Source organism: Erpetoichthys calabaricus, chromosome 4 (genome assembly GCF_900747795.2).
Source record: "Erpetoichthys calabaricus chromosome 4, fErpCal1.3, whole genome shotgun sequence".
Taxonomy (NCBI): domain Eukaryota; kingdom Metazoa; phylum Chordata; class Cladistia; order Polypteriformes; family Polypteridae; genus Erpetoichthys; species Erpetoichthys calabaricus.
Window position 1 is genome coordinate 191,322,090 of NC_041397.2, and position 24,198 is coordinate 191,346,287.

At 39.3% G+C, this 24,198-nt stretch overlaps 1 protein-coding gene across 2 annotated transcripts in view; it reads left to right on the plus strand.

Annotated features, from left to right (window-relative positions):
- The window catches only part of LOC114650453 (immunoglobulin-like domain-containing receptor 2), a 229,514-nt gene that overhangs the window by 51,071 nt on the left and 154,245 nt on the right, over positions 1–24,198 (plus strand). For both annotated transcript variants that reach the window (XM_028800096.2, XM_051926141.1), the window contains exon 2: positions 6,396–6,716. In XM_028800096.2, the coding sequence (XP_028655929.1) occupies positions 6,396–6,716 (321 nt within the window). The remainder of the gene's footprint in view (positions 1–6,395; positions 6,717–24,198) is intronic.

Here is a 24,198-nt window from a genome sequence, read left to right on the forward strand (position 1 = left end):
GCGGGGAGGGCTTCTGTTTTCTCCGATCTGAGTTCACCTCTGTTATTGCGTATCTTTATGTGAAAACAGCATCGGTGTTCTTCCAGACGGACTTGAAGCGGAGAAGGACAAGCAAACGGTGATTGCATTCACTACACTTTTGGCACGCAGACTTATTTTGTTAAATTGGAAGAATCCTAACTCTCCTCTGATAAGTCAGTGGGAAAACCGATGTTTTATATTATTTGAAATTGGAAAAAATCAAATTCCCAGTTAGAGGATCTGTACAGAATTTTTTTTAAAACCTGGCAGGATCTAATCAATAATATTTTAGAATAAGAGAAATAATTATTACCGTTTTATTTCCCTTCTCCATTTTTTTTTTATTTTTATTTTTTTTAAATTTATTTACCTATATATATTTCTTCCTTTCTTTTGTTTATTTTTGCCCTATTAAAAAGCCCTAAGTAATTCTTCTTTGGCTAAGCTCTCCTTCTCAAGGGTGGGGTTTGATTTGTCTTTAATTCTTTCTTGTTATGAATTAATCTATATGTATGGAATGATTACAATAAAATTAATAAATAAAAGGAAGAAAAAAAGAAAACAGCAGTGTCAGATCGGGGCGAGCGTGAACGCTAACTTTGACAAGCACTATAAATTTACAGCGATTGTTACAGACGTAAATCAAATGTATGTTTTTATTGTATAATATTAACAATAACAGCAGCTCTCTACTCAAAACGGTAAACTTGAGAAGCTGCTAGCATTGAACCCAGAAGCTCTTGATTGGAAGTCAGCAGTTGTGTGTGGGAACTGTTAACATTTGAATCTGATAATTGTATATAAAACTGTGTCAGAACTTGTGCGCGAACGAGACTGGAAAAACTGTGGACGTGGATGTGAGTGGTGTGTGTGAATGAGAATGACTGGTGTGAAGCCTGAAGTCCAAATATCAAATAAACACTTTCACAAAAAGTACAAGTATAACAGAACAAGTGTGCTTCTATTCAAGAATATAACTGAAGAAAAAAGAAAGCAGGTTGCGGTAAGCGGTTGATGCGACAGCTTGCGTGGTGCAATGCTAAGAACTGCTGACTCCCAATCAAGAGCTTCTGGGTTCGATGCTGGCAGCTTCTCAAGTTTGCCATTTTGAGTAGAGAGCTGCTATTATTGTTAATATTTTACAATAAAAACATACATTTGATTTACGTCTGTAACAACCGTTGTAAATTTATAGTGCTTGTCAAAGTTAGCTAAGTTCACGCTCGCCCCAATCTGACACTGCTGTTTTCAAATAAAGACACGCTATAACAGAGGTGAACTCAGATCGGAGAAAACAGAAGCCATCCCCGCAAGAAACGTCCCCTCACATATAAGAACAACGCAGCTGCACCAGGCGTAAAGGCGAAAGTCCGGCGTCATCCTGCCAATCACCTGTCCTTCAAAGAAACAGCACGGCTTACAGAGCTCACCAACGCTACACCGTCCAGATCTAAACACTAGCGTGGTGTATGTGCCCAAAAAAAGTCTAACTGCATTCTCGTACCATTGCTCGCGTACTAAAGTGTCAGCAGGTATTTTTCGAGACATTACACATGTAATTTGTGAGCATGCCCTTGACGATCAAACAGAGGAAGCTCTGCAGTATACTTGTGACATTTATGCTGTGAGAAGATAAGTAAATATAGTAAAACTAGTAAAACTAAAAAAAAAGACGCTAACTTTGACAAGTACTATACATTTACAGCGGCTGCTACAGTCGCAAATCAAATGTATGCTTTTATTGTATAATATTAACAATAAGAACAGCTTACTACTCAAAACGTTTATTTTAGAAGACGTTAAGACTCGAACCCAGAACCTTATGAGTTGGAGTCGGCAGCTGTAACCAGTATACTACCCAGGAAGGCAGGACAGCAAGCAGCACTAACCTGGTTTCTTTTTCTTCGGTTATAGCCTTAGAAAAAAGCGCATTTGTTCTATTATACTTTTATCTTTTGTGAAAGTGTATAAAGATATTTGGAATTCAGGCTTCACACATTATGCACTTCATGCCTACATTTTGTCAATTATTACTAAAACATGAAAAACATTTCTGTTTTAACGATGTGTTTACTGTGCATAGATCGTTGTAGACACGGAACACACATGAAATTCAAGTGTTCCAAATAACGATATAGTATTTATAAAAGGTGCCATTTTGCATGACTTCTCACTCTATACAGCTCTAAGCAACTGACAAGTAGGTAAGCAGACTTGAGCTGAGAAAACTGTGTGCTGGTGGGGGGATCTGATAGCAGACTGCTTGCTGTTCGCTACTTATCAACACATTTAAAGGACAAAAGACGCTGACGGAGAAGTGCGAAGCGTTTTAAGGTGGGACGGATCTACAAGTTTTTTCGTAGGCTCTGGTAATTCTAGTGTTAAATGTCAAACTATGTTATAATTTTACACATTATGAACCTAATACGTAATGTTTTCGGTTCACGAACGTCTCTGAACATGTACAAATCGGGTTATGACCAGAACGTTCGCCAAACTTTTGCATCTGTTCACAACCACACACTCGGTATACGAACAAGCCAGTTTCCCTTTTGGTTTGTGCGCGCCGATGATTCCCGCACATGTTCAGTCTCTCCCTGTGCATTCCCTGTGCAGCAAGAGAGAGAGAGAGTAGGAGAGAGAGAGAGAGACACAGACAGACAGACACACGCGCGAGAGAGACACACACGAGAGAGACACATGCGCGAGAGTAAGAGAGACACACGCACGCATGCACGCGCAAGAGTAAGAGAGACACACGCACACACGCACGTGACAGAAAGAGTGACATGCACACACACACGCGAGAGAGACACAGGCGCACACATGCACGAGCGAGAGAGACACAGGCGCACACACACGCGAGCGAGAGAGACACAGGCGCACCACTACGCGCGATTGGGGAGAGACACAGGCGTGCGCACACACGAGCGAGAGAGACACAGGCACGCACGCACACACGCGAGCGAGAGAGACACGTGAGCGAGCGAGAGAGAGACACGTGAGCAAGCGAGAGAGAGACACACACGCCAGAGAGAGCAGGCCACATAATCCACTGTAATCATGTTTTACAACAAAACAACAGAAAATTTTAACTGAAAAAATGAACTTGGCAACAAAAAATAGACTACGCTCATGCTCGCTGATTGATGCGTTTTTTTGTTTTTTTTTTTTTGCGGTGGGACGTCGAATAATACAGAATGTTGGATGAGCGAAGGTCGAATAAGCGAGACTCTACTGTATATATATATATATATATATATATATATATATATATATATATATATATACAGTGGAACCTTGGTTCACGAACGTCTCGGTACACATACAAATTGGTTTACGACCAAAAAGTTCGCCAAACTTTTGCCTCGGTTCACGACCACACACTCGGTATATGAACAAGCTAGTTTCCCTTTCGGTTTGTACATGTTCAGTCTCTCCCTGTGCATTTCCTGTGCAGCGAGCAAGAGAGAGAGTGAGAGAGTGCGTGACACACACACACACACACACACACACACACACAGGCAGCGCAAGAGAGCCAGACGCACACACACAGGCAGCACGAGAGAGAGCTGCGCACACACAGGCAGCGTGAGAGAGACAGACGCACACACACAGGCAGCGCGAGAGAGAGAGCCGCGCACACACACAGGCAGCGTGAGAGAGAGAGCCGCGCACACACACAGGCAACGCGAGAGAGAGAGCTGGCATAAGGTAGGAAGGCAGTTAAAGAATGCACTGGGCTTGATTTTGTTTTCACTTCTGTTTACAGCGATCGGTTCGTAGCGTGCATTGTTGCAATGTTACTTTTCTTGGTGGTTTATTAAATTACGGATTTTTTCAAATGTTCATTTTTTTCCCTGTGCTTCTAACTCATTAAAAAAAAAGGTGTTTTTAGCCAGTGGTTGGTAGCGCTATAGCACGAACTATTGCAGTGTTAGTTTTCTCTGTTGTTCAAGGTTTTCTCAGTGTTGTTCAGTGTTTTTACACTTAGTTTACTATTACGCTGTGCATTCTATGGTTTAATTAACTATATTTGTGCTTAAAAACTTAAAAAAAATATATATTTACATACAGTTCTTATGGTCTGGAACGGATTAATTGTATTTACATACAATCCTATGGGGGAAATTGCTTCGGTTCACAACCAAATTGGTTTACGACCAGAGTTTTGGAACGAATTATGGTTGTGAACCGAGGTTCCACTGTATAATCAAAAACTACATTTAATATATAATGTTATATTCAATGTTGGTTTATTGGTATTGTAATACTTAATGTTTAGTCTAAGACATGCACTGATTTCAGGCGTTCCTGCTGTGGGTCAGATATAAGTTTTCAAGTGAGAAATTTAACATGAACCCCTTTTGAAGTGGGAGCACTCAGTTGGACAATTCAAAGTATACAGTGATACCCCAAATTAGCCAAGCTGTGATGGAACACTGACCTTTTACTTTAGTCAATAATGTACAATAAAAAAAATAACTGAGTTACCTGTAAATGGCTTTTTTATGCCTGAATTATGTTTGGAACAATTCAACACACTTAGAGCTTATTTTTAACTGCTTTTTACATGGATCAAATTACAAATTAACAATTATCTTTCATTTCCCCTAAAACTACTGGAAATCCCTGGGAATGCAACAGGTTGGCAAAGAGACACGCCACTAGAGGAAACTCCAAATAGTTCAAAAATACATAACTGTTTAAACTGAATGGTATTGACTTTGTTTCTTAACATCATGTGCATCGCAATACTTGAGTTTGGAAAAAAAAAACAGTTTATTCAGTCCTACTTAAAGATAAGAAAGGTAATATCTCTTAATTTTGTGAAAAAAATAAAGAGTACAGTAAAAGGATGACCATATGGCACTCCTATTAGTGTTGAATGTTAGCAGCAGTTGGTGAGTTAGTTTAGCAAAATATCATCATAGTCTCAGTTCACCATTATCTACTATAAGCCAAAGTGCTTGAGGTGATTATGCAAAACTTCAAGTGTATTTATGTAAGATTTATTTAGGAGATTTTGTTAATATACCTGTCCTCATGAGCAACTGAGCAAGTAACATTTTGAAGAAGAAAAATAAAAAACCATAGTTTCAGTTAATCAGAACACACAGTGAGGATCCCACCAAGTTGTACATTACCACTGAAACTAGATTTACTATAAATACTGCCACAACACTGTAAATACCTCTTCCATACTGTCTCACCTCTCACAAGACCCCAAAAATTGTCAAGTTTTTCTGTTGCACCCATTATCCACATTTTGAAATTTCAAAGTAGCGCTACAAACTGTGTCATTCTTTGCTCTCTCCCACTTTCTTATTCTTGTCTTTGCTGCTCAGTTATCCCAGTCTCACTGTTTCACAGGCTTGTGTCGTGGGGAGTATTAATTGGATTTTCTTACCATAGAAACAAAAGCTGTCTATGATGTGTCAATAGTATTGTTTATAGGCTACCTCACAGACTGCATAGTTCTGCAAAAACGGTATGCTAAATAGATGATGGTATATTTCTGTCAATAGAAATTGCACACGGCCGATTTCTGCTAATTTTACACAATCATGTGGCAGCCCATTACAAACATGTCTTTGGCCCAATGTGGGTTGCAACCCATAGTTTAAGAAGTACTGGTTTAAACAATAGTGTGGTTAAGAGTGCAGCAACATTGGATAGATTGGATAGAAAAAATGTCAGAACCTTTCTCCAAGGTATGGGATAGGAATATGAATTAAATTCTCTGTCACAACAAGCTTCATCTTTGATTTGGAGCTGTCTAAGAGGTGTTGCTTAGTTACCTCGTTTATGGAGTATGACTTATTCTGATTTTCTTTGGTAGAACTGAAAATGGCTGGAATAAGACCAGCTTGTCGAGTTAAGCTTTATGGAATGCCCCCATGGGTACTGACTGTGTAACAAGACACTTTAAAAAGAAGGTTCAAAGTGACTAGATGAAAAAGCATGATCACTCAATAAACCATAAGTTAAATTGTGTTTGCATAAGTAATAATGAATTTATGAGGGCAGATTTACAGTATACTGTAAGCTGAATATATAACAGAATTGGGATAAATTCAGCTGGTACAGAAGTGTCAAACTAGAGGATAAAGATATGATTAGAGCTGATTAAAATATAAGGCTGAAAATGAAAAGGAATCCTAAAAGTCAGCTGGCACATAGTGTCTTGTGTCTTACAAACTGAAAGTGTGTAGTTTGGATGTCAGGTCAATCCAATTGGTGTTTGCTTTAAATTAATTTTCTTTTATGCTATGGCATGACAACTATACCCATTTGCTGATCAATACACTTGTATCCCATGTTGAAATAATGATGATTTCCTAAATATCGATTTATGTATTTATTTGTTGCAGGATGGTCAGAAGAAGTGCAGGTAACAGCGCTTGACAAAAAGAAAATCTCCATGCTGTTCCAGTCTGTTACCCTTCGCTGCAAATTTTCCACATCCTCTACACAACCTCCAGTGGTGCAGTGGTGGTACAAGTCATTTTGTCAGGACCGCACTTTGGATGCTTTTAGCTTCTCTGATTCTAACAAGATTTCAGAGCCTTCTTCCTTACCCAGTTTGGAATGTCCAGATACCAGCAGGACAGTGCGGCCTGTAGCATCTCGGCAGGGACTTGGAGTCACCCTGGGAGAGTATTACAAGGGCAGAGACATCACCATTACAAATAGTAAGGAGTTCACCACTTTTTATATATATGTTTTTTACTTCTAAAACTTAGGAGCCGTTTTCTCTGAATTTCCCAGCTAAGATTTCATATATTTAGTCTTTCATAGCTTTTTAAGGCTCTTACATTATACGTCTATATATTTCCTGTATTGATTTGCTATTTGAGAAACATTGTAGCATAATATACAGTGATGCTACTTCCTGCTCCAGAATCTCCAATTTATATCCCATCTCAAATACTTTGTGTGAGGAGCTTGCTTGCACTGCATTTTCTTTCTCCCACATCCTAAATATGTGAATTTTGGATTAATCTAAAAGGGCTTGGTCTGAGAGATTGTTTGTGTGTACATGAGTGTTTATTGTAATGATATGATGGCCAACCTAGAGCTGGCTCTTAACTTTCACCCAGAGTTGCCAAGATGGGCTTCTTGTCCCCAAAACCCTGCACTGGATTAAGCCAGTTTCATGATAGATAGATATTATTATTATTGAGATGAGTGTAGTGCTAGTTTTATTCATCACTTGCTATAAAGGAGAGCTTAAAATTTAAAGGATGATATTCTATGCAATGGACCTCCTAAAAGCTGAACAAAACAGGGACTTGCCTGTCTTCAGAAGAGGTAGTGAGACATAATGGCTAGGATTTGTACTTTAAGCCACATTCTTTGTTGCACCCACCTCTGATTCTCTGTCTTTTACTGAGAAAGTTATTTAACCTTCTAGAATAACTCAGTAAGGCCTCCGGCATTTGGGGGGAAACACAACCTTTTTTCCATGGTTCTATTTGGCAGATGATATCGAAGTATGTAGAATAATACTGCCAGACTGAGCAACAGCTTCTACCCACAGGCAGTCAGGCTCCTGAACACAGTATTACCCCATTTCCCTGCAGGTGCACCCATATCATAGGCTCAAATCTAATTACTGTTCTGTTCTGCATTATTTTGCATTTCTTTCTGCATTGCACATCTCCTATCATCACTGATTGCTGCTTGCCAATAAGGTGTCGATTTGCTCAGATGTTGTTCCTTGCATACTCCCTGTATAGTTATATTGTCATATTTGTTGTCTAAATTGTACACTGTGAACCTTGAAAATGTAATTTCATACCACTTTACCGAGGTATGTGTATAGATGATATGACTTATTGACTTGACAAACTAGCAGAGTTTCAAAAGATATCTGGACTCAAAATTAATTTGAATAAAGGTGTGCTTTTTCTAGTGAACTCTTTTGCGCACAATATTAGACTGGACACCTTCCCATTTATTATTGCAGATCAGTTTAAATACCTAGGGGTAAACATTACAAGTAAATATAAAGATCTCTTTCAACAAAATTTTACTATCTGCATGGAAAATATTAAACAAGATGTGAACAGATGGTCCACCCTTCATCTCACATGAGCAGGGAGAATCAATACAGTCAAGATTAATTTCTTCCCAAGCTTCTTTTTCTATTTCAGAGCACCCCCATATACATTAACAAATCATTCTTTAAGAAATTAGATTAAATTATAACTTCATTTTTTTGGAATTTGAAACTTTAATTCTTCTGTTACTTTGCGTGAGTGCTGCCATTAGCTGTTTTCTTTTGTATGGCAGCAGTCATATTTGTTGTCAGCAACAAATATGTTACATTGTTATGATTTTGCATAGTTTTTTTTTTATTTAGTAGATAATTTTGAATATTTTGGGGGTTTTTTTGTAAGTCTCTGGGAGTTTGCGAGTGTGTAGTAGGTATGTAATTCTTTTTTATTTTCAGTTTCATTTGGAGGTGGTGTTCTTTTTTAACATATTTTTATTGTTCATGCTCTACCAAATTAATTTTCATGGCCACCACCATTTTGGGACTTTGATAGTCTTCTGTTGTTAGCATTGCATCCTGTTAATATGGAATGAGAACTGGAACAGTGTTCTCCAGAAATTTTTTAACAACATTGCATGAAAGAGTAGCCAGATGGTTAAAAAGAAAAAAAACTGCATTGTATTTTTATTTATCGGTTAATGAAAACCTTTTAATACTTATAATGATTACCAAGCTTAAAATATTATATATACGAGGGGGTACCCAAAAATAACCAGAACTGAAAAAAAAAATTGTTTTTAATAATTTTTACTTATTGAAACTTTAGTCTCCTTCAAAGTACTCTCTATATGAATGAATGCACTTGTCCCAGTGGTTTTCCCACTGTGGAAACATTTTTGGAATTGCTGAAGAGGAATGTTGTCCAATGCCTGCAGCGATTTTTCTTTGACTTCCTCCATGGTACAAAAACACTTTTCTTTGAGTTCTTTTTTCATATGCAGTACAAAGAAAAAGTTGCACGGAGCAAGATCAGGTGAGTAGGGAAGGTGGCAAGAACTCCAAGAAACATAAGTCAATTCAGAAATCTCTTCAATAGTCCGACGACGATCTCCGTAAATCGCATTGCAAACTTTTTCAAGATTTTTGTCATTCCTAATTATGGAAGGTCGGCCAGATCTTGGTTGGTCTTCAAGTGACATTTTCCCTCGTTTGAAACATGAAAACCACTTGTAGACCTGTGTTTTACTTAAAGCTTCCTCTTTAAAAGCAGTTTCAAGCATCACTACAGTTTCAGTAGCTGTTTTCCCTAAGAGAAAACAAAATTTAATGTAGACTCGATGTTCTTTATGATCACTCATCACAAAAATTTCAGAACATGTTTAATAAGCACCAAGAAAAACCGAAACGGAATGTCGTACGAATAATACAGAGCAACGCCATTTGGCAGACTGCCACAGAATACTCTAAGTATGCTACACCTAGCGGTGAAATTCTAGATTGCATGCCAGGTTCAGATTCCTGTTATTTTTGTGTACCCACTCATAAATTTTTCACTTTTTCTTTGAAGCCCAGGTGTCTGCAGCATTTTCATAATCAAATCACATGTATCTGGCCCCTCAAATAAATCAACATTAGATTATTTGGCTTTTTCTGACACATGTTCTTTTTTTGGGTAGAAAATCCCTTTTCAGATTCAGCTGTGCTCACTGGTATGATCAGTCCAACAGAAGCTAGTTTTTTAAATTTGGAAAAGATGTTGTTGGTAATATTAGCATTATTTTTGGAGAGATTTTGACTACAGTCCTTTAATCATTTTTGATGCAATGACCCATCATTATTTAGTCCAGTCATAGTTAACATATTGTCTTTGTCATGCTGTAGGGCAGGGGTTCCCAAACTTTTCAGCTCACGACCCCCAAAATAACCGTGCCAGTGACTCGTGACCCCCACTATCCTCGGAAGTGGTTAAAATATACAAATGTTGCGCGCAACGGTGCACATGTACCAATAGGCCTTTCCAAACATGAGCATGATAACACGAAAGAACACAATGGTCTAACAACCATATAATTTTTTTTAATAGTCATTTACTCATTTGTTTAATTTCTACAAAATATCCTATCCAAACAAGAGCATGACAACAAAAAAGAACATAACGCTCTAACAACCATATAACTTTTTAAAAAATTGTTATTTACTCATTCGTTTAATTTCAACAAAACACCTCACCTAATGAGATGGGTGGATTAATTAATTTCTAAAAAGTTTTTAAAAAGTATTTGATTTCTTGGAAATCATCTCGCGACCCCCCCCCCCCCAATGTCTCACGACCCCCCAGAGGGTCGCGACCCCTACTTTGGGAACCACTGCTGTAGGGAAGAAGTGTACTGCACAAATAAAACCGGGATAAGGTGAGTAACCCAGTAAAGGCAGGTGTCTTAAAAACCTCCGTATACGTGCACGAGTCCACTTATGGTGTTCTCCTTTGGGAAAATCTGATCATACTGTTTCAGCATATTTGTAGCAAATAGCTGGATTAAAGCTAAACTGACACTTTATTTGTAGTTTTTTTTTTTTACTGGATTGCATGCAGCGCAAACTTTTTTGCTTAGCTATGTAATTGAGTCCTGCAAAACAGTAGCATACTGGTACATGTGCTTCTTGCCTTACACCCAGTTATTCTGGAATAATAGTAATGCAGATATTTTTAGTTAATAAGGTAATTATTGCTTTAGGTTACTCATTACTTAAGAAATAATTGGATTGTGCTGGAGAAGGAATGATTTGATCCCCTGAAAATTTTCCTCAGAAAGTTTATCTGTGGCGTTCGGATGTGTGTATGATCCATAAGGGCTTATCTCTCTTTTATCTCTCTGTTTCTCAAGAAATATCACGTTAAGGTAGAACATGAGGAGTAACCCTTTGAATTCTGTAACTCTTTTGACTGTTCTGTTCAAATATTGTAAAATAGACATACAGGATAATTCATGAAAGGGGCATATTGGGAAAGCATGGTCACATACTTTTCAGAATGTTTTGCTAGTCTTTATTGGCTCTGTCTTTATTTTATTTATGTGATTATCAACAGATTGCCACTTATCAACAGATTGCCACAAGTTCAGTGATGGTTCTTAATTTGAGTCCTAAAATAACAATTATGCCCCTTACTGCTGCTAGGCCTGAAGCACTTTTACATGTTTCATTTTCCTCAGCTTTCCATGTACTACATATTCCTACTCTTCCATATTTCATAATGCAGAAAAGATTATATTGTCCTTGTTTTGCAAATATTAGTACTTTAAATTATGAATCAATGTGGGAAGAAATGTCTTTAAAAGATTTGCCTTCATCAAATTTCATAATAGCTAACAGAAGTGTTAAGAACATGATTCATGACTTGACAGTTGCTAAATATGTTCCCTGCTGTGCCTTAATATTTTATGTACTGATCCAAAAGCAATTCATCAGGAAATGAGTATTGTCCTGTCCGTATAAGTGAAAGGGCACTTTATAATGTATCATTCATTCTTTATAAATGAAACCTTTTGCTGATGAATCTCAGAATCTTAAACTCCCAGCTTGAATGATTCATATTACATTGATCCCACCTTCCGCTTACTCACTGATAACTGTCTAGCATCTTATTCAGATAGGCAAGTGCAACAGATCACTTTTCCACTAACATCATGGACCAGAAGCAGGGTTTGTGATTCAGGGTGTCAAGATATTATAAGTAAAAATTATAAAGGATGTACAATACTTTAATCAAAAATAAGCAATATATATTTCCATTCGTACAGATTCTGTGAAGATATGTCTACAGTAATCCCTCACTTATCGCGGGAGATAGGTTCCAAGGCCGACCGCGATAACTGAATTTCCGCGAAGTAGGGACACTATATTTATTTAATTATTTAACGTGTATTTGGACGTTTTTAAACCCTCCCTGTATTGTTTACAACCCACCGTTTACTCTATTAAAAACAGGGACAACTGCTAAGCAATATGAAATCGGTAGATAAGTTTACACTTATTGTATAGCGAAGTACACGTAGCAGCTTTTAGGCGGTCATGACGTCGTCGACCTTGTTGCAAAGATTCCTAAAGCAGATTCCATCCAGACTACTGCCTTATCACGTCCACTTGCAACTCGTTTTGCACCCTGGTTAAAGGACACTGCGGCCGTAGATATTATATGCTTTTCCTCCTTTTTAAATAAAAAGAATCAATGTCCTGCAGCGGTGTAGCTGTTCCCTTCCTTCAACATATCCAAAACTTTTACCTTTTCTGCAATCATTTGCATTTTCTGTTGGTGCTTGGACACGGCCCCTGAAGCATTAGCACGTTAATGATGAATGAGTGAGATGAGACTTCCTGGTTAATGCAACACTCCGTCGCTGACCCAATCAGCAGCACACAGGAACTTAACTGCGTGCTCTGATTGGGTAGCTTCTCAGCCATCCGCCAATAGCATCTCTTGTATGAAATCAACTGGGCAGACCAACTGAGGAAGCAAGTAAAAAGACCCATTGTCCGCAGAAACCCGCGAAGCAGTGAAAAATCCGCGTTATGTATTTAGATATGCTTACATATAAAATCCGCGAAGTCGTGAATCCGCGAAAAAGTGAACCGCGAAGTAGCGAGGGATTACTGTACTTCAGTGCCGGATTAACCAATAGGCACATGTAGCATATGCTACGGGCCCCGCAATTTTGGGGGCCCCCAAATGGTGGACCCAATATTTAATGAAAAAGTGTAGCATTGAAAAACTGGTCTTTAAAAATATAATCTTTACGTTTTTAAACTGTAAATTTCTTACACAACAAAACTTTAGGGGCCCAACACATAAAATTCACATAAATATTATAAGATACTTATTATAATCGAGAGTAAAATAATTATTTATTCCGGTTTGAACTGTTCAGAATCTAAACTTCAGATGATGCAGACCAAAAGGGCCCCCAAATTTGAAATGTGCTACGGGCCCCCAAAGCTCTTAATCCGGCCCTGGTCTACTTTCTTGTAAACTTATTTTAATTGTTTTTGCTTGCCACTGTTTTATGTTGTGCACTGTAGAACTGTCCTGGATATGACATTAAACTGTATCCAACACTGCAAGTGGTCCTCTAACCTGCAGGGATTTCTTGGGGGTTGGTGGCAGGATTGGCACTCCAATCATCATAAAAACTTTACGCAGCTCCGAAATAGCAGACAGGACTCTTTTCTGCTCTCCACGGAAGTAGCTCTGCAACAGCTGCCCAAAAGAAAGAGAAGGGTGAAAAGCCCTTGGGAGCCTCATCCCCAGAAGAGTCAAAACCATTGGAGAGCCAATAGGGTCAGGCCTGTTGGAGATCGGAACTGGTGTGGTGCTGAGGCGTCGTCTGCTGCACGGCAGCACTCGGGTCCCAATTTGAGGCGGCCCATCTGGGTAGGCGCGTGGAACGTCTTGTCTCTCCAGCATGATGATTGTCTTCCTCTGCTGTTGGAGGAGCTTTGTAAACTTTGCATTTCAGTGGCAGCACTTTCTGAGTTGTACAGACCTTGAACTGGCCAGATCTCTGTAGGTGGGTAAACCTTTTAATGGTCTGGTTGCTCTGGTGGCTGTCATTCTCAGGGAGCAGCTGTTGTTGTGGCAGTGTTGTGATGGTGTCCGATGTCAATGTTGCTTCTTTCAATAAGCGTATTATAAGACTTAGATTTAGGCACTCTCTGGGTGTCTTGTCTGTTGTCTCAGTGTATGCTCCGACCGCGGGGAGTGATGTCTTAGTGAGGGAGACATTTTATTTGCAACTTCGCTGATTGATGGGAGCCCATAAGGTGACACTCCTCTGGTCATGGGTGACTTGAATGTGACCATTGTTACTGACAACTGTGGTGAAAATGGCTCCATGTTCCTTGACTTTACAAAATGCCAGGTGCTGCGGTTTGCTGGATCCTGGTTCCAGTGCTCTGAGCTGCATAGTTGGACTTTGTATTCCAATACTGACGGTGCTGTGAAGGAGATTGATCACATCCTTGAGTGCAGAGTGCATGGTCTACGGAAGTGCCCAGTTTGTGAATTGTGACCACAAACTTGTTGTTGCTACTCTGAAGATCCAGCTTAGGTCCAGTAGGTTACCACCTACTAGGAGAATGAAGCTGGACTTGGCCAGACTCCAAGATCATGTTGCTTCTAATGAGTATGCACGCAGTTTGTGTGAGGAACTGCTGATCCTAATGTGATGTGAGAGACCTTCTGTGACAAGACCATGTGAAAGTTGCTGAGGGTTGTGTTTGTGTTGTCGGTGTTCCCAGAAGGAGATGTTACATCTCATAGAACACCCTGGATATCACAGAGAGGAGTTGCAATGCACAGCTTGTACCAGGAACTGGGAAGGATGCCTGTGAGGGCAGATAAGGAGGCATTTCTTACAGGAATCTGTGAGCAAGTGACATACCATCTATGGTATAGTGACCCGCGTCCTGCTTACAGAGGAATTGAAGCATTATACACATCCAAATCTATTCCTCGAAGAGTTGCAGTCAGGGCGGGTTATGGAATGGTCCTTATGGATGATGCTACAATTGTGACCCGCTGTGCTGGCTACTTTGAGCAGCTGTTTAAAGCTGATCCTTTGGCTATGACGTTGGACATTTCTGGATCCACGGTTCGTGAGGCTGATCCTCCAATTAGCTGTGAACCACCAAATCTCACTGAGAATTCACAGGTGGTGCACCAACTGAGGGTATGGAAGGCTGCAGAGATCTGTGGTATCCAGTGTGAACTTCTCCAGGCTGCAGGTAAGTCTACCCTCCTTGCATTGCAAGTAGTCTTTGATTCTATTTGGGAGATGGGCGGCATCCCAAGTGACTGGAAAACAGGACTTATTGTCCCTATCTAGAAAACGAAGGGTTATTGCCTTGATTGTGGCAACTACAGGGGGATAACACTGTTCTTAGTGCCGGGTAAGGTCCTTGCAAGAGTCATCCTCAATAGGATCCATGATCATTTGCTCGCCTACCAGTGACCGAAGTAGTCTGGTTTTACATCAAAGAAGTCTACCATGGTATCACATCTTTGCACTGATGGTTTTCATGGAGTGCAAACGCAAATATCAGCACAGTTTTTTTGCAGCCTTTGTCAATTTTTGTAAAGTGTTCATTTGATCAAGCTTCCCTGTGGGATATCCTGAGACTTTGCAGGATCCCCCGAAGTTGCTGGATATCATGGCCGGCCTGTACACTGGTACTGTGAGTGCTGTACAGAGTGGAGGCAGAACCTCTGTATTTTTCCCAGTTGATTCTGGGGTTCGTCAGGGGTGTGTTCTTGCTCCTACTCTGTTCAGTGTTTGCACATATAGGGGTTGGACAGGGTTGTGTGGTCCAGCAGCTGTGGGACATCTGTTGGTGAAGGAAGATTGACTGATTTTGACTTTGCAAATGATGCTGTGATCTTCATGGAGTCTATGGAGGCTCAGGTCGGGGCTCTCAAGAGACTGAGTGAGAAGTCGGAGTATCTGGGCTTGTGAATGGATAAAAACCAAGATCCAGGTCTTTAATGACTTCTTGGGCACAGCTCGCGGCAATGTTTCTGCCCGTGGAGAGGATGTCAACCTTGTCAAAAGGTTTACTTACCTTGGCAGCGAGATTCATGTCTCTTGTTACTCTTCCTATGAAGTCAGTAGACAGATTGGGAGAGCATGGGGGGTCATGAGGTCACTGGAAAAGGGTGTGTGATGTGTTGTTATATGGTCGTGAGATGTGGACACTATTCAGCAACTTTTGTACCACTGTTTTGACTTTGTGTCAAACGAGTAGTTACTCACAGAGTCCCTTCATTGTGTGGGAGTGTCAGTTACAGCATTATGGTCATGTGGTTCGATTCCCCGAGGGTGATCTGGCTCACAGGATCCTCAATGCTGATCAAAGGAGCGACTGGACCAGGCCAAAGGGACGCCCATGTAACACCTGGCTGTGGTAAATAGATGGTCTTTTCCGGGAGCTGGGACTGGACCGCATGTCTGCCTGGGGAGTTGCCAATCAGGATCCCAAGCTGTTTTGTCATATGGTGGGTGTAGCAATGCACTGTACCAGTGCATGCTCCCTGACCTGCCCTAACCTGTCTGTTGGACTGTCAGATTTGACAAAATTACAGATTACACAAAATTTAAGTAAGATCACATTTAAAAATAATTACCATGTTCCATTATTTATTTCTCCTTGGAATCAAATTGCTGGATAAATATTTTTTACTAAGTTAGAATTAACGAGAACTTAAATCTCATACACAAGCAAGGTCCTAACACTAAAACCTTCATGGGAAGCTATTTATTACTTTCACTAACGCTAATAAGAAAAAAAGGGGAGTTTGTAGAAATAAGGGGATCCCAAAACCAAGGTGGTAAGTTAATTGTGCTGTCATGTTAAATAACGGAAACATGATGACTCCCTGCTCCCTTCATGTAAACCAGTGCTCCGCAACCGGTGTGCCACGGCACACTGGTGTGCCTTGAGCCGATACAGGTGTGACGCAGTCAAATAAGACAATTTTCTAACTAAATAATATTTCAACGGTCCTCGTTAGAAACACAATAACGAGAATACGTGCAATGAAATATTCGCGTAAGTAGCCTTTTAAAGGTTTCATAATTTTATGTGTCATTTCTCTGAAATAATAAATCCCATCGCCTGTCGCCTACGACGTAGGCCCTACGTAGTCGCCAGATAACTCCGTAGTATGCTTTGATAGGCAGAGCGCTCCGTGCCCTCACCTAGATTCAGTTCAAGCCGACGTATTAGTCGTGCTACGTCACATTCACTCGTCTTGTGACAGTAGTTATCATTCATTACTATTAGTTGTGTTGCTGAATTGTGTATGGTTAACGTTCTTCATGTGATTCATATTTAGTTTTATACCCCTTTAAATATGGATAAATTTTTACGTGGAAAAGATTCGTCTTCACGTACAGATGATGAAGAACCCAGCACAAGTGTTGCAAAAAAAACAAAGAAGATTGTGAAAAGGAAGACTACATTCGATATGGATTCTCGTGGTGTGGTGACGAAACGGCTCCAAAGCCATAATGCATCATTTGCGGCGATCAGCTATCAAACGAGGCAATGGCACCCAGTAAACTAAATCATCATCTAAATTCAAACCATCCCAGTTACGCCAAAAAAGACAAACAACTCTTGTGTTAATTAAAAATGATAAGCGGTCATGCTTAAAAGATCTTGACCAAGAACTTCGGGTTGCGCAGTCAAATATTGAGCCGAATATAAAACTTTTGTGTTCATTGAAACAAGCGCAGGTATCACATTAATCAGTCATTATGTTATAATAATTATTAAGATTGCATAAAAGTAAATATAGTATAGTTTTTATGTATGTATACTTATAATAAATGTATACTTATAATAAAAAATGAAAATTTATTGTAAAATTTGTGTATTAAATTAATATCTATATATCAGTGGCGTAGCTGGAGATCATGTTGCCAGGGGCGGTGAAAAATTTGACGCCCCAAAGCTGAAAGAAATTTTTTTTTTGCGCCTCCTCAAGGAACAAAAAAAAAAAGGAAAGTACCATAGTTTGGACGCCCCTAAATAGCTGGCGCTCGGAGCGGAAAGCCGCCCCCTCCCCCCCCCAGCTACGCCACTGCTATATATTTTAGCTTTTGACGTGCCGCGGAATTCTAGGAAGAACTTTGGTGCGTCGTAGGTGAGAAAAGGTTGCGGAGCACTGATGTAAACAACAATAAAACCATAAACAAGATGACAGCAATCCTGAATTTGCACTATAAAATGATGGTGCCCAGAAAAGAAATAGCTCAGAAAATGGCAATATCACCATAATAACAACATCAATGTGTAAAAATTGCAAAAACAGAATCTATACATCAAGAATCTCTAATGACAACAAATATATTTCAGTAATTGTGCACTGTAAAATACTTTCTTATGGCCTATTCTCTTAATAGCTTTTTAAAAAATAAAATTAATTCATGTAATTACAGCAAATATGAACAACCTCAGTGCATTGATGTATTGATGGTACTGACATTGAAATGTGTATTTAATAAAACGTATATGGTGATTACTATTGTCCATCTGTCGATTTGTTTTTATCCTTATGAAAAAATACCTGCAATATTGAAAGCTAATTTGGACAGGGCAGACAAATCTGTTTTTCTTAATGCAAACTCACTAACACACAAGCATTTACTCATCCAGGACCCACATTAAGTGAACAATTCCAACCTTAACTTGATTTATGTTATGCAGGGTTGAAGCAGCATTTCCATGGACATGAGCATAACCTTGAAACTTGACACAGATGGTGACTAGACTGAGAATTAAAAGTCTTTTCAGCCTTTGCGATGTGTATTATTTCATTATGGAATTATATAGTGTAAACTTTATGTAGTTTTGAACAAAATAATAAGAAAAGCTCCTATTTTGGCAAATGCTTCCGGTGGGATTCTAACTACAACAAGCTAAGAAAAAAGTGAAAAGTAAGCGAATTATAACACTAGATAGTTAGTTAGCTGTCTCTTTAGCTGAAGACAGGTAGAACCTGCTGTTTGTAATTCCCAGCATCTTAAGTATGCATCTGTGCTGAAGTCATTAGTAAGTAGTAGCTTTTTGTGCCATCATTATGCCTTTTCCAACTCTGTGAGGGACTGTGCCATTAACCAAAAACTGTTGAATGTTTAAAAATATGCAGATTCACTTGCTTGCTATTGTTGAATATCTACTATCATGAGTCTCTGGCTTAGTCTCAACTATCAAGTATAAATCTTTTTTACCACCAAAAAGTAATCTTTTTGAAAACATTGTCCAAAGTGTATAAATGTAAAAATGTAGAATCTCCTATAGCTGTGTGGATATGGAAAACTGATCAGGGACTGACTTCAGTATTGTCATGACCTTATTTTTTACAATGAGGATTGATCTTTTGTAACTCCTTTCCATTAGCTAGTACGTTGACTTGAAACATTGAAATACTTCACATAATTTATTTTGGCTGGCCAGGCTATATTTTCCAAGTCTTTGGCAACCTTTTACTTGTTTGTATCCTTTAAAGGCAGTTGTACTTCATCATCCTCAGGTAAATATATCTCTTAGCTAATCATCTGTGTATGCCCAATGGGAAAGATTTATGCATTTTTGCTGTTTGAGAGTGCGTCACAACCTTTTAGTAAACTGAAAATTATAGTATGCAAAAAAAAAAACTTTTAAAAGAAAAATTGTTTTTAGATTTATGCTTGTTAGTTGGGACTAGTGGTTTGTTTATTTAGGATCGTTTTTTCTCAATATATTTCATAAAGAACATATTCTAATTTTAAGTGTTGTAAAAATGGTATTGATTAATACCTGTATATAAAATAATAAAATAAGTAAAAGAAATAAATTCTACACTATAAAAAACCTTAGGGCTACCCAATGTTATTATCCAGAATTCAAGGAGTATAGCTGAAAAAAAATATCAAAATACACATATCATAACAGACACAATTTTTCATGGCTATGAACAGTTTTTTTTTGGCAATATCATTCATTGTTCATTGTTCATTGTGTGACCGAGTTCAAGCACTACAGTTACATCAGCACACAAAGGCTTTTTAAGATGGTGATACAAATTATGTCTGCATTTTGGGATTTAATCAAAAACAAACAACAAGTTCCATAAATTAATTATAGTTAGAAAAAACTTTTGCTTTGTTAACTTAGACTTGCATTTTTGGTACTTGATTTTGGATTTGATGCTGCATCTTAAAATCTTTCTCTGGATGTTTTGACAATTTTTTGTCAATTCTCTGGTGTGTCCTTCAAAGAAACTACCTTTCTCTCCCAGGTTTATTTATGCTTTTTTGTCTTTTCACCTGTCTGTTTTCCATCTGGTCACCATAGCCAGGACAGTTTGGGATAGGATCCAAGCAACAGTGGAAAGTGAGGAGAGCACAGTGTATGAGTAACGTGGATATAGTGAGGGACAGAATTCACCATTTTAGCAGCAGCAAATTAGCTGGAGAATTTGAGTAAGAATCACTAGGTGTCCTATCACAAGAACGCTGTAGTCAGAAAGCCTTACAAGAAAAAGATCTTGAACAATGAGTCAAGAGATCGTGAGAAAAGATCAAATCTTGTTTGTGTTGAGAAAAGAAGATTGTGACAGTGAATTGGACAATAAAGAGATATGTGATTGATGGACATAGTTAGTGATCCAAGGACAAGCTGAGGTTGCTGAAAGAAAATGGTGAGAGAAAAAAGCTGTCAGGACAGTGTTTATAAATAAAGATTCCTGGAACAGGAAGGAGAAGGAAGCCGTACTAAATCAGAGTTTGAGAGATTCAGTTTATGATAATTGCTTGTCCATATGTAAGTGCAAGAGACGGAGCTGAGGTAAAACTACAGTTTTGGGGAGAGAGAGTGCTGAAATAAGAAAATTTATGGAACATCTGGGCAATGTCAGAACAAAAGTTGTAAGAAATGCCACAAGAGGATAGATTTATAGTACTGGTATAGCCTGGGCTCCAAACATTGCTCCACTTTATTCTCCTTTTTTGGTTTTATCTATTTTAATTGTTCCTTTTATTTGTCTCTCCTCTTTCAACTTAAATTAGAGCCCCAAAGGACCATGGTAAATTCTGGTTAATTCTCAGATTCTTTTGATAATCATAGTGCATTCATCTGAGGGCAAATAAAAGGAGAATGAGCCTCATTGTTTTTGATAAGGTATTGCCTTGTGTTCATGTCAGATGTTAAACCTTTTTTGGTTATTTGAAGTTTTGTCCTCTGTCTTTCTGGTGTGGTTTGTTCTTCAAGTTTAGAGACTTGGATTATTGATTATTTTCTTGTTCTTCAAGTTCGGAGTCTGTTTCTGAATTGTGGGCTTTTTTTTCTGGCTGTTTTGGGTGTTTGTTTGTCTTTGGCCTTTGCTTCCCTGATTTTACTTCTGCCCTGCGTCTTCTATTTCTTAAGGTTCTTAAGCTTAATTTATTCAATTATAATGTAGTCCTGTTGCCTTCCTTTTCTTTTTCCTTCTTTCTGGTTTCCCTTTTTGTTTAATTTTTGTTTGATCTTTTTTGGTTTTATTGTAATTTTTTTAATTCATTAAGATTTTTTTCAGGAGTTTTCTCTTTGTATTTTTACTTTTGTTCTTATTATTGTAATAACCAAGGTGTAGTTTAGTTAACATTTGTTGGAGGTAGAATTTCAGGAAATGCTAGAAAGGAAGAATAAATGGCTTAAGCAAAAGGATAATCAGAAGAGCAAGTAAACAAAACATGAGGCAAGAAGAGAACTCAAGAAACAAAACCAAGAGTTCCTCACTGTAGATGCTAAATTTGCTTTTCCCTAATTGGAAAAATCACAATCCCTAACCACCAAAGTCTGTATTTTAATTCAAAGCTTGGAAACTGAAACCAGGGACCCGCCATATAACAAAGGTTGTGTGGCAGACAGCTGGGGTACTTGCCCTGCTGGGATGCCTTCATTGCTGGAACGACCGGGAGAGGGATCATATCCAGAGCATTACCGCCCCCGGAGCACTAGGTGGCAGCCCCCCTGGGTTGCAGCAGTGCCTCGGACTCCTACAGGGCTCCATGGAACTTGGAGTGTGCTACAGCCCTGTTGAGTTACGTGGGCACCATTAGTGGGTGCTGCAGCTGCTGCTGAGTCCTTATGGGCAGCTCTTCAACCACACCCGAAGTGCTGCCAGAAGTGGAACAACGAGCACCTGGAGCACTTCCTGGTACCTTATAAAAGAAGCCAGCAGACAGTACCCCGGAATCCAGAGTTGGGTGGGAGAAGACAAAGCTTGCCAGGAGGAATGGAGGAGGAAAGAAAGAAGAAGAGTGTTGTGTGCTTTTGTTGTGCTGAAGTGTATTGTGGGAAACGGGGAAATGTGTTTCTCATGAGGGAAAAAGACAATAAAAAAACGTGTGTGCCTTGAACTTGTGTCCCACATCTGTCTGTGTTGGGTTTGGGCGGCGATGCTGGTGGTCCACAGTGGGGAGCATTCAAATAACATGCCACTAGACTACCACCCCCAAAAGTGTCATATCAACTGAGCTCTACTCAACTTAACTTTTATTGTCATTCATCCACATACATAGTATATGGTTGAAAGAAATTTCATTCCTTACAGGCCCCATTACATTGGCAAAACAACATACATTTAACATACACCATAACATTCCTGAAACCAATGCAACAATACAATTTAACAAAACAAAAGAGCCAGGATTATAAAGATCGAACAATACTCTATAAAAAAAAAATATATATATATATATGGTTGAAATAGTTTACTGTCAAATAATGCAAAGAGTATGCGACACGTGTTTCGCCCTAATTCTGGGCTCATCAGGCGTACACACTCACTGCACCACCCTCTCGGGGAATTGAACCTCGGACGTCAGCGGCGAGGCCTCTAACGTTGTGCCACGGCGTGTGGTTCATTCATTTGACAGCATGTAGATCGGGGTAATTACATTCATTGCATTCGTAGTCTGTGTCACAATCTGATTGTATGGGTGGTTACCTACCAGGTAACGCTTGTGGTTGGTCAGCAAGTCAGCTAACATCCGCCACGGTGCCCTCATTTCAGTTGCGAGAAGCAGATCGTAGAGGTCCAATTCCCTGAGAGGGGGGTGCAGTGAGTGTGTACACCTGATGAACCCAGAATGAGGGCGAAACACGTGTCGCGTACTCTTTGCATTTATTTGACAGTAAACTATTTCAACCATTCTATGATCTGCTCCTCACAAACTGAGGGCACCGTGGCGGATGTTAGCAGATTGCTGGCCAACCACAAGCGTTACCTGGTAGGTAACCACCCATACAATCAGATTGTGACACAGACTACGAATGCCGTGAATCTATAATAATAAAAGGCAAAGCCCTCACTGACTGACTCACTCACTCACTCACTCACTGACTGACTCACTCATCACTAATTCTCCAACTTCCCGTGTAGGTGGAAGGCTGAAATTTGGCAGGCTCATTCCTTACAGCTTACTTACAAAAGTTAGGCAGGTTTCATTTCGAAATTCAAAGCGTAATGGTCATAACTGGAACATATTTTTTGTCCATACACTGTAATGGAGGAGGCGGAGTCACGTATCGCGTCATCACGCCTCCTACGTAATCACGTGAACTAAAAACAAGGAAGACATTTACAGCACGAGTCACACGCGGGAACGAAGGTAAATGACGTTAATTTTTGACAGTCTTTTAATACTGTGTAAGCATACATATTAACACATGTGCAATTAAACGTGTGCATTTACGGGGTGATTTCTCAGGCTTAAAAGCTCACCTTTTATCAAACGTGGGAAGAAAGGTAACTGACGTTGTTCATTGTCTTTTAATACTGTGTAACCATACATATTAACACATGTCCAATTAAACGTGTGCATTTACGGGGTGATTTCTCAGGCTTAAAAGCTCGCCTTTTACTAAAAAGGTAAATGCAAAACTATTTTCAATCAGTTTATTGAAACGCTCCCGTTAAGGATTGCAATAACATATTCGCGAGATAAAAGAACGAAGTAGGGGGAAATGGAGGAACAGCCGCAAACAGCGAAGAGCAAAAAATTAATTAAACAATTGAGAACGGAGCGAGTTAAGCATACAAGCATGTTCATAAGGGAAACAAAGCACGGTGTAAAACGTAAGTTTAAATTAAGTTTATAGAAACGCTCCCGCTGCGGATTGCAATAACATATTCGCGACATAAAAGTTTAATGAGAACACACGAGGTATACACGAACCACACGCCGTGGCGCAACGTTAGGGGCAACAGTTTCAACCATTCGATGATCTGCTTCTCGCAACTGAAAGACGGCACATGGGCGGATGTTAGCCGACTTGCTGACCGCAACATTAGGGGCTTCAACTCTGGCGCTGACGCCACATCTCAGTGCCAACACTTTCCAGACTCTACTTAAAAGACACGCCCTCCTCACTGGACAGTTAAAAAGACCAATCAAACTAACGATGACATCAAGTATTACCCAATCAAAAGTAGGAAAGGAGGCATCTTCATAAAATGCGTATGGGATGATTTGCATGAGACGCTGCTTTAAAAAAAATGATAAAAAAAATACGGGAGAAATCCCGTCCAGTATTGATTCAAAACGGGACGCGCAATTTCATTCTCAAATGCGGCACGATTCCGTATTTTAAAG